General features: G+C 54.2%; 1 protein-coding gene across 4 annotated transcripts; it reads right to left on the reverse strand.

Annotated features, from left to right (window-relative positions):
* Positions 1-176: 176 nt before the first annotated feature.
* Positions 177-15,175, reverse strand: WNK4 (WNK lysine deficient protein kinase 4). Of its 4 annotated transcripts, none has more exons than XM_070561885.1 (19): positions 14,427-15,175; positions 12,830-13,002; positions 11,558-11,778; positions 11,083-11,240; positions 10,525-10,613; positions 10,221-10,437; positions 7,775-8,039; positions 7,417-7,538; positions 7,131-7,189; positions 6,915-7,032; positions 6,535-6,651; positions 3,161-3,298; positions 2,565-2,619; positions 1,848-2,458; positions 1,709-1,769; positions 1,204-1,609; positions 916-1,115; positions 653-750; positions 177-545 (listed from the first exon to the last, which is right to left on the reverse strand). In XM_070561885.1, the coding sequence occupies exons 1-19, from the start codon at positions 15,036-15,038 to the stop codon at positions 543-545; spliced, it is 3,723 nt and encodes a 1,240-aa protein (XP_070417986.1). In that variant the 5' UTR covers positions 15,039-15,175; the 3' UTR covers positions 177-542. The 4 variants fall into 4 exon arrangements, with proteins under 4 accessions (XP_070417986.1, XP_008517397.2, XP_008517396.2 ...); XM_008519175.2 differs by having other exon boundaries at positions 1,848-2,461; positions 14,427-15,168; XM_008519174.2 differs by lacking the exon at positions 653-750 and having other exon boundaries at positions 14,427-15,170.
* Between the last annotated feature and the right edge of the window lie 161 nt (positions 15,176-15,336).

Below are 15,336 nucleotides of genomic sequence, written 5' to 3' on the forward strand. Positions count from 1 at the left end.
ATCATTAACCTTGCAGTTTCCTCATGAACTCCTGGCAGGATGCCCGAAGTCTGGGCAGCTTCCACCCCTGCCTGCCATTGTGAGAGGAGAGTCCCTTCTAAATCCTCCCCTCCCTCACCCCACAAAGTTTTGCCCCGAGTTCTTCAGGCCCAAACAGATACAAATTCACAGAGTCCTAGTTTCCAACATATTTATTGGCTGCTGCTAATTCTGGTGTGAGAACACCCTCTTCACTTGCCCAGCTGGGAGTGTGCCCTCTGGAAGCCTCTGGGCTTGGGTGGGATTGCTTAGTGGTTGACTTGGCTGGAGAGGTGGCAGGGGTGAGGATGGTAGGCTGCAGAATTGACACCTACACAGAGCAAATAGTTCCCACATGTTTGGCTCTTCCCTGTAATGGAGCAGCACTCTCCGTGCTCCTCTGGCCTTCTATTCCCTCAGGGCTAAGGTCTTCCTTGCAGAGTTGTGTTGATCAGCAGATTCTGAGAGCACAAGCTCCATGGTGGGCCCTGGTGTGGGGGAGACATATGGCTTCTGTTCCGAATTCACTGGAGGGAAAAGAAAAAGCACTGAAGAAACATCCAGGGTAGGAGGAGGGTGAAGCTGCAGCCAGTTACTATTCCCTGGGCTCTCCCTCCCTTGGGCCCGCCCTCACCATCCTGCCAACATCCCCGGCGAATGTCACCCCCTTGCTTGCCCGCTGCTCCTGGGAGCCGGTGCTGCTGCCACTCAGGGAGTTCCTTCGCATGATGCCTGGGTGCAGGATGGGGAGGGAGAGCACTGAGAGAGGGAAGGGGCTGGGGGAGAGGGGGGCTAGTCCCCCCAAACCGAGGGGCAGACCCCCAGGGCCTGGAAGAAAGCCAGATCACTAGGGAAGGGGACTCGGGAAACATGGGAGCTGGGTGACTGCCGTCTCACCAAGGCCTGGGGGCTCAGAACGCTGCAGGCTGTTGCGGCGGGAGGTGGGGAAGCTGCCCTTGGAAAGGCGGCGCTGGCGGCTGGACAGCATAGCAGCCGGTGCCACGATACCCGGCGGGGGCTGCTTCCCTAGCCGGCTGTACAAGTCCTCAATTTCCTTTTTCTGTAGTGTCTGTAGTGTCTCCACCTCTGACAAGTGCCTGAGGACACACCAGGAGCATGAGAGGGCTAGTCACACACTTGGCTCTCCCAAGTCCACCTTGTGTCCAACATCCTCCCCAGACTCACTTCTGCCGAAGACTCTGCAGCTCAGCCCAGAATTCCTCATCCTCGCCACTGCTCTCTGAGTCCTCACTGCTTAGACACAGGCTGCTGTAGGAGTAGTTCATCCACACCGGGCTGGGATGGCTCAGGGGTGGGGGGCTGCCCCCCACTTGGGGGTCCTTCCCATCGTCCCCTTCCTCAACTCCAGCCCCCAGGCCCTCAGCTGCACGGTCACTCTCAGCCAGAGCCTCCCTGGCCTCTGGCCCGCCTCCAGCACTGTCCTCTGTGTCTGAGCTCTCCGAGGTCATCTGAGGGGTAGGAGGCTTCAGGATATCAGAGAGAGTTGGGGATGTTGTTGGCAGGGGAAGAGGCTCAGCTGGTTCCTTGGATGAAGTCACTTGGAAACGCCCAACAAGCTGGGGCTTTCCCTCTGTAGAGAGACATGGAGGAAGGAGGAAGAGAAATTAGTGGCAGGACAAAGTGGACTGAGGATAATGGGCTGGGGAAAGTCAGTGGTCAGAGGCCTCACCTTCAGAGATGGGCGCCAGTCTAGCTTCACCCAGGAGTGGCTGAGCAGGATTTGGGGAGGCCTACAAAGTGTGGGTCCATGAGTAGATGAATGGTCCAGAATGGAACCCCCTAATCATCCCTCTTGGTTTCCTACTCACCTCACTCTCCACCTCAGCTGTCAGGGGTGAAGCCCTCTCCTGGCCGCAAGGAGCAAGAGGAGGGGGAGATAGAGGGGGCAGGCTAGGTAGGGGACCAGGAGGGGCTGGAGGAGACTGGGAAAGGAGCCCAGGAGAGGGGGATAGCAGGGACTGGGCCACAGTCATCACAGCCAGTGAGAAGGCACTAGCCAGAGAGAGGAGGGGGGCTGCTGGGGTGGAGGGGAGGGGAGAAGTAGAAGGGCATGGAGGAAAGGAAGAAGTAAGAGTGACCTGGGAACAACTGGAAGAGAAGGTAGGTGGAGAACTGGGGAGGAGAGAACTCAGCGGAAACTGAGAGGATGGGATGGGAAACTGGGAGGCACTGGGGGAGAATGGAAGTGGAGAGCTGGGGGAGTAAGGGGAGAGATTTGAAAAGATCTGGGAAGAAACTGGGGAGAATGAAGAGGGGCTTGGATGACATGGGGGAGAAGAGATGGGGAAGATGGGACTTGGGAAAACAGGGGTTCCAGGAGAAAATGGGTCTCCAGGAGACAAGGGGGTTCCAGGAGAAGATGGGGACGTGGAGAAGGCTGCCCAGCTCCTCTGCTCCTGGGAGGTGTTGCTCTGGACCTCTGCTGGGGAGGAGGGTGTGTTGAGATTCCAGTCTTCCATTCCCTATGCCCTTCCCAGGTACAGCCCCAAGGGTTGGGATGAGTAGGGACAGAACTCAGTACATACCACTGGATGATTCTGGGAGGGGGCCCGAGAGGACAGGCATTGGTGCTGGTTCCTCCTGAGGAAGAGAAAAGGGGAGTCACAGTGGGGAGGATCTGCGTCTTAGATGAAAAGTTCAGACTGGGGTTCTTAAGCTAGGACTCATGAACCTCCAGGAGTCCATAGATGAGTTTCGAGGGATTCAAAAGCATACGTGCTGAAATATTTAGCAGTAAAGGGGCATAATGTCTGCAACTTACTCAAGTGGTTCAGAAAAAAATATGTGCAGAGAGAGAGGAGAGAAGAAGAGAGAATGATAAAGCTAATGCTGCAAACAACTGGCAAATCCACACAAAGAAGATCTGTACAATTCTTGTAAGTTGTCTCTGTAAGTCTTAAATTTTTTTAAAATAATGAGTTAAAAGAAAAGTATGCATCAAACACATTTTTCCAGAAGAAGGGTCCAGGACTTTCATCAGATTATCAAATGGAGTAAAAAGCCACTGTTTTAGGTTCCCAGAGATGAAAAACAGTTAGATCCAAAGGGAATGGTGAAGGCAGAGAGTAATGAAACCTGGAGCAGAGTATGATCCCCCTTGAGGTACCCAGAGGGTTCTGACCTGGGGGCCCAGGGGGTCTTCAGCTGCCTCCACAGGGCCAGTATCTCTCTTTAGCAGGGTCTCCACTCTCTGGATAATCTCTCGAATCCGGCTCAGGAATCCGGCTCGCTCCGAGGGCAGAATGAACTCGTTATACACCTGGCAAGGGTCAGCAGCGAGGAGAGGGAGGGTTCAGTTACCCCATTCATCCTTCTCCCCCTGCCAGATCTTTAAAAACCACCTCTTCACCCCACTGCTTCTGCCAACCACTAGGCTAAAACAGGTATTTAGTAAGTATCCATTGTGTGCCAGGTACTGTGTGGTGTAAAGAAATACAGCTTGGAGGAAAGAAGCCGACATTCATAGGATGCACGTAGACAGCAGATGCTTTACATATCTTATCACATTTAACACCAACAGCTTTCTGGGGTCTGTATTAACATCAGTAACATCCCCATTTTAGAGTTAAGATAACCAGTGCTCAAAGAGGTTAAGTTCAGTCTGCCCAAGATCACAGGATTTGCACCCAGCTCTATCTAAAGCCAGGGGCTGAGTTCTTTCCACTGTTGCCTCACGTGCTTTTGGACACAATTCCTGCTCTCATAGGGCTTATAAAGTATATTGCACAGGCCCACATACCCACAAAGTTAAGTAAAATTAAGGTAATTAATGGTAAATGTAACACTCGATTCCACACTTGTTGAGTAGATACTATGTACCAGGCACTGTGCTAAGTACTGTGAGGAATACAGGGAAGGATAAAACAAGGTCCTGGTCCTGAAAGCCCGAAATCTAGTGGAAGAGACACATAATATATACATAACTCAATCTACTGCAAGTCAGCCCATGGTAGGTAAGGCATTTATGATCGAGGTATGGATAAAAATGCTATTCCAGGAACGGGAAAGGAAGAGTTGTTGTTTAATGGTATAGAGTTTCAGATGTTGTGCAAGATGAAAAAGTTCTGGAGATGTGTTTCACAACAATGTGAGCATACTTAACACAAATGAACTGTACACTTAAAGATGGTTATTAAGATGGCAAATTTTATGTTACGTGTTTTTTACCACAATTTTTAAAAATGCTGTTCCAAAGAGAGAGCAGGTCATACTACCCTAGGGGACAGGAGGAAGCTGGGATGGCACAGAGCTGAGCCTTGAAGGATGAGTAAGAAAAGCAACCCTTCAAAATGAGGGCCTACCACGTGCAGACACTTCTCATACATTGTATCATATGATATCATTTCACTTCTCATACATATTCTATCACCTCTCAAATTATTTGTTATATCAGAACATCTTTGCAAAATAAATATTATAACCTCCATTTTACTGATAAGCAACTGAGGTTCAGAGAGGTTAAATTTGCCCATGTTAACCAAAATAGTGAATAAAAGAGCCAAAATTTGAACTCAAGTTTTAACATGAAAGCCTCCCCTTTGCTCTGTTCCACCTTGTTCATCAGGAAGAGAAGGGCAGTCTACGCAGAGAGCACAGCATGAGTAATAGCTCTGAGTCATGAAAAGGCATGGCACATTCACAAAATAGGGAAGACTGGAGTGTAGCTGAGAGTGCTGTGAATTTTAAAAGCCATGCCTCAGAATTTGGACCTCACTCTGTAACCACAGGTAGCCACTAAAGATTTTGGGGTAAAAAGCAACAAGATCAGCTCTAAGTCTCAGGAGAATTGTGCTGCAGAGGAGTGGAGGGTAGACTGGTAAGGACAGAAAAGAGGGCAATAGATCCTGGGTTCAGGAGGCGGGGTCAGTTTGGCTGTGTGGGATCTGAGTGGGCTTGAAAGCCCAGTAGAGAAGGTACTCTGGACGAGAGACCCCTGAGCAGATGGAGGCAGAAGTGGAAAGGGGCCCAGCCTCTTTGGAGGACCATTCAGAAACTAGCGTGTCTGGAGAAAAGATTCTTGAAGGGTCATGTGGCTTGACAGAAGATGATAAACCTGCATGCCAAGTGATATTTTGTCTTTATCCTGGACACAGGGTGAATGGCATGATGGAGAGGCTTTAGAGAGAGTTCCTGAAGGCTGATGTTTCTCCCATTCCCTTCCCTCCTTCACCCCAGAGGGACTGGCATCCACCACCCCCACTCCACTGAAACTGGTCTCCCACAAAGACCTTCTCCTGACAAAAGCCAGTGTGGTCTTGCTTTAGGCTTCACCCTATGCCACCTCCTTGAAACTCTCCTCACTCGATTTTTACTAACAACTTCCAGGGCTCCTCCTACTTCTCTGGCTCCATCTCTGTGTCCTTCGATGACCTATCTCCCTCACTCCCATTCCAGAACTGGGGGTATCCACTAAGACACATTCTCAGGCCCTCTATGCCTCTGGCTTTTCAGGCCCATCTCCCTTCACTCAATTCTATATGGACGATTCCTAAATCCACCTCTCTCTCTAGCCCTGCCTGACCCATATGCTGCTCCTATGGACGATCTTATCTTGCCTGTTCCTGTGTCATTCAAGCTCATCATGACCCCTAAAAAAACCTACTTTCATTTCCAACTTCCTCTCTCCTTTGATGGTCTACTCCCATTAGTTCCTCCAAGCTACAAATCGCCCTTGACATCCCCTCTTCTTAACTCCCTATCATATCAACTCAGCAAATATTTAAGCCTTTACTATGTCAATAAATTACTGGATTATAGAGTAATTTATTTTCCTGAAACAACCCTTAGATTCACCCCTTTTCTTTCTCCCTTCCCCCATAATCCATTCTGTCCAGTCCACATCTGGCTTCTTGTATCCACCTGCCAACTGGATTCCCTACCCCTAACCCCCTCCCACCTTCCATGGCAGAATGGTCTTCTTCAAACCTATTCTCACCATGTTACACTCTAACTCTTAAGACCGTCTATAATCCAGGCCTACTTTACATGCCCAACCTTGCTTCCACAATTCTCCTATATGAACCCTTAATTCCAATGACAGTGGTTTCCTTATAAAGCCCACCCAATCCCATATTCCAAATCACTCCCTACTTCCATGCCTTTGCTTATGCTCTACCTCCACGAGACATGCTCTTTCCACTCCTCACTGCCATTCTTACCCATCTGTCAAGACCTTGATAAGTCCTACTTCTTCCACTTGCTGCCGCCAGCCCATCCTTTACTTACAGCAACACTATCACGTGTCTAGCATGCTCCTCACTGTAGCACTTGCGTATACCCTACATTAGTCTCAAATTGCTCCAGCTGATGATCCAAACCTCACTGGATAAACAGAAATCTCCCCCAAAACAAGTGCAGAGATGTCTTCAGTGTCACTTTGCTTTAAAAACCCTTACTGTTGGATGTGGCAGAGGGGGAGTTCAGCACCAGGAGATGTAAAGGGGGAAGCTCTTGTCCAGGACCCAAAGATTCTTTCCTCATCTCTCTCCCTCTCACCATGGCAGCTGCAATCTCTTCTGGGCTGTCCCCATCCAGATCAAATCGGAAGGTCACCATCTTGCTGTTGTGCGTCTGTAGCTGGCACTCAACCACTCTGTCATTCTGGTCTGAGACCTTCAGATTCAAAGTCAGCAGAGGGGAGGAGGTCAAGCTCTCTGTCCTCATAACGTGTCCCCACCCCACTCCAACCAAGTGACAGTGCCAGACTGGAGTTGGAGAGAAGCAGACTCTTCCCCCAAAGTCCAGTATTACTAGACCAGCTGCCTCTTAAGTACCAGTCACACACTGCTACTCCCCTTTTCTGGCTGATTTCCCCTATCCCCCTGGCAGTTCACTCCTAGTCCTGTTACTAGCCATCTCTTATGCCCCTTCCTTACACTAGTGACCCGCAGCCGAGATCGAGGTCTGCGCCGGAGATTTCTCCCTGGTGGTCTCCTCATGCGTCCCATCCCTTCTCCCACGTCGCAAAGGCCTGATGCTGCATCTGAGGCATAGCTGGAAAAGGGAAAGGAGATATGAGTGTCAGAGTAGACACTGGGACCCGAGAGCTTCATATGTCTCACCCTAGCACCCTAATTCATACCAGAACTTACCTGTCTCTAGGAGAAAACTCGCTGCCAGGGCCAGACCGTGCAATGGATAGGGCAAAAGCCTGAAATAGGATATGGGTTCATGAGGTCAGGGGAAGATAATTTCTGGGATCTAGGGAGATGGTGTCAAGGATGCTAGGGTACTAAGCAGAGGGAATTAAGGAATATGAGGACAAGAGTGGTGGATTTCCAGGGACATGGGGCCGGGTCACAGGGCTGGGTTTCACAAGGAGGGAGATAGGTCATAGGCTTGGAATGGCTGGTAGCCCCCCATGTGACCCCCTCTCACCGAGGGCAGGCGGAGATGGGACTCAGCGGGGCTGGATGGTACCCCCCTAGGGGGCTGAAGGGCGGGGTCTGAGGCATCCAGGAAGCCGGAGGAGCTGAGGTAGCCATCAGTCTCGCAATCCGCTGGTGGGGGGAGGGAGGGGATCAAAAAAGGGGATATAAAGGGGAGTGGTGGCAGAGGATGGGGGCTGCCTGAGCAAGGAGGGGCCTGGGGCTGTAGGAGAGATCCTTCCCAGAAAGAACTTCATCACTAGATGGGGAAGGCAGGGTGAGTGACAGTGCTGCTGGGTTGAACTTCTGGGTTGGGGGCAGAGGCCAAGGGTTCTGGGACCTAGGTCACAAGGTCAGGGGTGACTTACAGGTGGTAGATGAGTAGCTGGCATGGCGGAAGAGGAAGGGCTGGTGCTGGTCTGCCTCTGGCTCCTCAGGCTCAGTGGGGAAGACACTGGGAGGCCCAGGAGTCATGGGGACAGTTGCTGGTGGGGGTCCTGGCACAGGAGGGAGGGCCTCCAACTCCCTAGCTTTGCGCAGCTTCTCACGCTTTCGCTGGATGGCAGCAACCCGTTCACGCACTGCACGAGCCACTGGCTGGTAATCGGCTTCACAGACTAAACCCAGGGCCACCTGGAGTTGGGAGGGTGAGGAACACAGTTTGAGGTGAGGACCCCCCTCAAAGATCCATCTTCGGGCCTCCAAGATATGGGAGAAAGGGAACCAAGATTTACCAATTATGCTCCTCCTAAGAGCTAAAAATGCAGTAATGAAGGAGACAGCCCACTACCCTGCTCCCATGGGCCTCACATTCTAGTGACGGGAGACTCACAAACGAACGAACAACCATAGATGGATGGATGGATGGATGGATGGATGGATGGATGGATAGATAGATGAATAGATAGATAGATAGATAGATAGATAGATAGAATTTTGGTATTTATTATAAATAGAAAGATAAAAAATTTATATAGGTAGATATATGTGTGTGTATGTATACATACAATTTCAAATGGTGACAAGTGCTATGCAGCAAACCAGGCCCAGGCATTAGAGTGATTGGGGTGGGGGCCCAACATTAGCTCAGGTGGGTGGGAAAGGCCTCTCTCTGACACTTGAGCTGAAACCTGTGTGCCAAGGAGCCAGCCAGCCCCCTGAAGATCAGAGGAGGATGCTCCAGGCAGAGGGCCAGGCAGGTGCCAAAGGCGTGGGGCAGGAAGGAGCTTGACATGTTCAAGGAACAGGAAGGACAGTGTAGCTGGGGCATGAGAAGGGCAGAGCTAGAAAGAACCATAAAGATCCAGTTGGGACATAACCCAGAATTAGCACCCGAGAGAAATGTAGAGAGCAGGGGTGCAATTCCCAGCTTTCCACTGGAAAATATGAGGCACATGGAGCAAATGTTATTGTTACTGTGTCCATTAACTGGCAACTCTTTATATTATCATCAAGTCCTCCCAACAACCGTCTAAGGTAGGTCTTATCAGCCCCATTTTAGGAATAAGTAAAGTAAGTGACCAGTTCATGGTTATAGGTAAGTCAGTTGCTCTCAAGGAGGAGGGGAGGGACATTTGGCAATATCTGGAGACATTTTTAGTTGTCACAACTGGTGGGTAGGTACTACTGGCATCTAATGAGAAGCCAGAGATTCTTCTCAACATCCTACAATGCACAGAACAGTCCCCCAAACAAAGATGTCAGTAGTGTCAAGGTCAAGAATCCCTGTAAGTAATGGATCAAGATTTGATCTCAGGTCAGGATTTGGCTGTGCAATGGAGACCTGCTTTTATGCCAAATTTCGAACACCTTGACCTACACCTACCACAGATGATCCCCATCCTTCAGCTGCCATTTTTCTATGGAGAATCTCATACTCTCTCTCTTCCTGCTCAGGCTTTCCTAAACCGGCCCCCAAGCTTCTGCCCCTACGTTTTCTACCTCCCATGTAAGCGTCTCCTGGTCTGCCAGCTTCTGTTCATCATTTCCTTAGTCATTTTAAGGACAAACTTTGCTGGGCATGTAAAGGAGATAGGGCAGGGTGATCTGACAAAATCTGAATGACCTGAGTTTAAATCCAGCTCTGCCACTTACTTGCTTGGGACCTTGGACAACCTCTCTGAGTTTTCATTTTCTCATCAATTAATCAGGATAAAATCATTTCATACAGACTTGGTAATAACCATCAAATGCATGTGAAAGTGCTCCAGGCCATGTACAGGTGTGGGCTACTAATGAGCTCTTACTATGTGCCAAGCACTGCCAGGGATAGAAAAATCAATAAAGCACAATCTGTGCCTTCAAGGAGTTGATAGTCTAGTAGAGGAGAAAGACAGCAATGTTTCCTGCCTGGTATAAAATAAGATTGATGGTGGTGGGTCGTGTAATGGAGGAGCTGCTGAAGTGGAAAGCAGCATTTAATGTTGACTGTAGAAGGGATAGGCTTTCTGAAATTGATGGTGGTGAGCATAGAGGAGGAAAGAGAAAAAGATAAAGGGGGGGGGGATGAAAACGAGAAAAATAAATTGGAGAGAAGGGCATTCCAGGAAAATCGGATTAGTAGAATGCAAAGAGGGAGGTCGGAGGACCCAGGGCTTGTTTTGGAAAACGAAACTTCGAGGTGTTGGGAACACTGCGTGTGCCTGCGGGTGCGTTAAGGCGGAAGGCACAAGGAGACAGTTGGAGGAGATGCCAAGAGGGGTGGGTTGAAGTCTCCCACCACCCCGGCGCCGCACCTGCGTGGTACTGGCGCCTCCGGTCGACACCCACACCCCCTTCACGTGCCCAGCCTCAGGGCAGTCCGGCCTCCCTCACCATCTCCTGGGCCACCTCCTCGGCCGCGTCCCGGCCCAGTTGGAACAGGAACTCGATGGCCTGGTTGTCCCGTGGGCGCCCCCCACGGCGCGCATCCTCCATGCGCAGCCAGAGCTTGAGGCCCGGCTTCTCACCATCGTCCTCCTCCGCCAGCTCCACGTGCACGCCGCGCTCCTCGCGGAAGAAGGCGTGAGCCAGAAGGTCCTGGATGGTGAACCTGAGGGCGGAGCCGCCGCGGTGAGCCGGCCGCTGCCGCCGCCTCCTGCCCCAACAATCCACCCACAATCTGCCCCCTGTACCCCACCTCTCGTTCTTATCCGTGCGGATGCAGCCTTCAATGATCTCTTTCACTTCAGGCATCTTCACCTTGTAGAAGCTGTTCGGCTTTGTGCCCTGGGGGAGGAGGTTGCAGGAGGCCCTCAGCGCCCTAGCTCTCTGCTTGACACCCCTCCCCCAACTCGAGGCAGCGGCGCGTGCAGTCACAAAAGCACTGCGACTGCTGCTTAGCAGATTTGGTTTCAAATCCCAGCCCCGCCCCCCCCACGTATCAACAGCGTGACCTTGAACAAGTCTCCCGCTGAACCAGTCTTTGGCCCTGCTCACCCCGCGGGGCGGCTGGAAGGATCGGATGAGAGATTAGATGTGAAATCGTTTGTAAACTCTAGGGAGCGCTACAGACATCATTATTCCAACTAGCTTGTACTGAAGGGGGACATGTGTGCATCCAATATCCTTCAGTGCTCCCCGGGGCGTCTTTGTGTCTAGCTAGTTTTCATAAGGGAAGGGGCTTCGACTGTAGGCTGGTTGGGACAGGAAAATGGGAGGGGACCTGGAATTCCCTCTCTTCCCCGCCCCCTCTCACCGAAGTGACCTTGCGGTAGATTTGCGCGGCATTCTGGCACTCGGAGTAAGGATACTCCGAGGTAGCCATCTCCAGCATGCACATGCCAAACGCGTACACGTCCACGGCCTCATCGTACTTTTCCTCGTACATCTCCGGGGCCATGAACTCCGGAGTCCCTGTAGGATCCACAGCAGGCATCAGGCTGCACAACCTCTCTTCTGGCTTCGTCCCTCCCCTTGGGTGTACCATGGGCTAGGTAGCCTGGGGGCAACCCCACGAGTTCTGGAGTGCAAGTGACCGACCCTTCCCCACCGTGTGTGCGTGGGGGGTGGGGGGGCACAGGGGAGAGCGGATGCCATAGGTCTCCCCATCTCCCCCGTGGTCTTCTAACCCTGTGGATCTCGAAGGACCCTCCTGGGGGGAGGGGGCCCCCCAGGCTCTCTTCTGACGTAGGGGAGGTAGGAATGGCAAGGACCCTCCTAGAGAGACGCACCGATGACGCTCTTGGCAAAGGAAGCACGCTTGAGCGTGGCTAAGCCCAGGTCCCCGATCTTGACGGAGCCTGTAGGGCCCGTGATAAAGACATTGTCGCACTTGAGATCCCGGTGCAGGATGGGGGGTACTCGAGAGTGTAGGAAATGAAGCCCTCGCAGGATTTGGCGGCTCCAGCGCTGAAGGACTCGCGGCTTCATCTCGCGGAACCGCCTCAGGTACCTGGGGGAGGTCGCATAGCCCGGGGTCACGGCGGGGACACGTAGGCAGGGGAGGGGGTCTCCACTGAAAAGTTCCCCCTCGCCACCCGCACCGCCGCCTGCGCATCCTCTGCGGTCATTCTCCTAGCCTTGGTCTGCGCCCGGCTCCACGGAGAAACTGAGTCGGGGATGTAGTAGATAGACACAAGGTTACAAAACAGGTCAGGCGGTAAATTCGCAGATAGAGCCGCAGCCAAGGTGCTGTGGGAGCGCCGGAAGGGATGACTAATTGCCCGGGGCGTGGGGGAGGGCTTCACAGAGGAAATAACTTTTGTGTTGCGTCTTGAAGGATGAGTAGGAGTTGCAGGGTGAAAAGGGGAAGGGATGAAGACTTTCCAGGCAGAGGAGATACCGTGCTTGAAGGCACAGAGACAGCAAGTGGCAGGGCAGGGTGGGAGGAGGTGCTGGGAAATCTGTTTGTCTGGGATTTAGGTTGAAGATGAGGCTGGATCGTAAGGACTTTGTGAGCAGGTCAGCAAGTGTGGACTTTATCCGGGAGGCAGTGGGAAACCTTGAAGGGGTTTTAAGGAGGGAAGTGATAAGGTCAGATTTGCGTGGCTAGAGATTCCCCCAGGCTGCAGAAAGATGAGATAGCTTGGAGAAGAAAACGGCAGAGAGGGAAGGCCCTTTAGCGGGGGGGCTACAGGGCTTCAGACCAGTGAGATGGCAGCAAGGTGGGGGCGTGGATGGGGCAGTGAAAGCCAGAGTGGGGAGATATAAGGAGCAACTTGAAGAGAGACTGATGGGGCAAGGGCCATGCACAGAGTGGAGAGACAGGAGGCATCTTAGAGAGACGCCCAAGTTTTGGCTGCAGTGCTGGGTGGACCTTGTCATTCACCAAGGCAGGGACACGGGGGGGGGGGGGGGGGAGGGCGGGGAAGGGGGGGATAGTGAGCCTGGTTTTGGACCTGGACGAAGAGTCTGAAAAACCTGGGAGAAGTTCCAGAAGCAGTGGGGACCTCCCATCGCCAGCCCTCCCACCAACCCACCACCTCTGCCAGGTAGGAGCTCACGTCTTGAGCGTGCCCGAGGTCATGAGTTCAGTGACCAGCACGATGCAAACCTGGCCCCTCAACACCGATTTCCACGAGTCATAGAAGCGGACTATGTTGGGGTGCTGCAGCCCCTTGAGCATTTCCACCTCCTCTGAGAATCGCTGCCGCTCGGCTCGAGACAGTTTCCGAGTCTGTGGGGTAGGGGATGGGGGTCACGGTCACCTCAGGCCCAGGACCCACACGGAGAGGGGCATGGGACACATGGGGCTGGCTGGGGGAGAGACTACAGATGACGCTGCGTCAATGGGATCACTCGCCCAACCGTCTGTAGACCCCGAATTCCCGCCCGCCGACTCAGGCTGCTCCAAAGACACGCCCATCCTGGGCCTGGGGCCGCCCCCTGGACCCCCAACAAGACACAAGCGCCTTTATGCAGGCCGGTTCGGGAGCCCTGAGCTCAATAGTGCCTTTGTGGCTGCCCGGGCCGGCCATGGGGCGGGAGGAGGCGCCCGGGGGCTGGCAACCGGCAGGCAGGCAGGCAGCAGGCAGACAGCAGGCAGGGAATTGGGGCCGGTAAGAGACTTGGCCCCAGAAACTCGGAACTGCTAGATCCAGACAGGACGCGGGAGGGCTGCAGCGGGAGGTGAGAGATGATCCAGGACTAGGCGCCAGGATACTGCCCCCTGCCCCATGGCTGTCCCGCCCCGCTCTCATCTCCCACTCCCCCAACCCCTCCAGTTTGGCCGCCTTTCCTTGCCTGGCCTAGAGCCTGGGGTGTGGCACTGGCAAGAGCAAGGGGCAAGCCCAGTGCCAGGGCTGGAGGGGAGGACCCTTCCCCCAGGCTCCATCCCCTAGCCTGAATCTGAAGCTGCTGGCCCAGACCTAACTGGGTTCTCCACGGTGGGAGAAGGGTCCCGTGAACCAACATCCCCCTGAAGCCCACAGGGCTCAGTGCCTTTAGGTCCTGGAAGGGAAGGCCCAGGTAGGCAGTGAGATGAGGAGCAGGACTGGACTCAGGCCAGGGCTGAAGCTCCCTGTCTCCCTCTTCCCCAGCTGTGGAGAAGTCCAGAAGTGTGACTGCTCCAGAAGGGATCTGGGAGGACCCCATCTTGTCACAACAGCCTGAAATCTTCTGGAAGTAGCAAGGACCCTGCCCTATTTCCTTGCCTCCATCATCTCAGCCTCCTGATCTGCAAAGATCCAGGGTGAGGGAGCAGGAGGACGAGGGTCACACTGAGGACTTAGGGGAATGGGAGAGGAAGAGAGAGTGGGTAAGAGAGAGTGGGTAACCAGTGCAGGAAAGTGGTGAGGTCAGCCACCCCTCAGATCTGAACTGGCTGTCTACCCAACTTCCCATCCTATTTTCCACTTCTCAGTTTTAAAGTAAGAATGTCCAAAACCAAAGGGGAACCACCATACACCACCTGCCTCAGTTTCTCCTTCTGTAGCCCAGAATCAGCCAGGTTAATGGATCATCACAGCAAGGCGGGCAGGAGTGTTTGGACATTTGACAGGAAAAATACATCCCTCCCTTGCTCCTGCCCCCTGGGTCTCCCAACAGAGACCTCCAAAGTTTCCCATCCCGAGATGCTACCGAGAGGGCGCCCAGCCGCACCTGCAGCTCACACCAGGCCACCTCCACCGTGGTGTCAGTGTCCAGCCCTCGATACACCGTCTTGAACGAGCCACGTCCAATCTCGATGTCAAACTTGAGGTATCGGCCGTCCGGGGACGTTGCCACAGCCTGGGTCTCCGTGTCCTCTTTTTCCTCCAGCTCCCGTCGCCGCTCCCGGGCCGCGGCTTCGGGGATCCTAGGCGGTTCTCCGGCCCCAGGGCCCCCTGCGGATCCCGAGAGCTCCGGAAGCGCGGAGTCTGTAGCCTTCACCTGGGCTCCAGTCCACGTGCCCTCGGGGGGCTCTCCGGAGCTAGGCGGTGGGCTCCTCGCGGGGCCGGGATTAGGGGAGTCCGGAGGATCAGGGGGCTCCGGAACCGGTGAGGCTGGCTGTGACCAAGAGCTCAGCAGCCCCAAGTCGACTGAGCTGCGGCGGCTGAGACGGGAAGAGCGCGGCCGGGGCTCAGCCTTCCCGGAGAAGCGGCGCGCCCGGCGAGGAGGGGGCCCGAGGCGGGGCGGCCCCACGGCCGCGAAAGGCGGCGGCGACCGCAGGGCCAGGTCGGCCTCCTCCTGGGACATGGGGACAGCTGTCTCTGGGGCCGGAGGTGCCAGCATAAGGAAGAGCCGTGCACCGCAGGGCGGTAAGCCGGGCGGCTGGAGAGGAGGCGGCCTGACAGGCAGACTGGCTAGGTGCGCAGTGCCCCGGCTGAGCTCCTGGGGCCCTAGCCCCCAGCTCTCCGGCCCCACAGCCCCGCCCCGGCCCCGCCCCCGGCCGAACTCCCGCCCCTACTCCCCAGGGCCGCCCCCTCCGCGCCGCGAGCTGCGTGCATCCCCTTGTGGAGCCCCCCACCTCAGCCGCCGCCCCGCCCCCAGCCGCTTGTCCTCTCCCTCGCCTCCCGGCGCACCCGCCTTT

Source organism: Equus przewalskii, chromosome 10 (assembly GCF_037783145.1).
Source record: "Equus przewalskii isolate Varuska chromosome 10, EquPr2, whole genome shotgun sequence".
Taxonomy (NCBI): domain Eukaryota; kingdom Metazoa; phylum Chordata; class Mammalia; order Perissodactyla; family Equidae; genus Equus; species Equus przewalskii.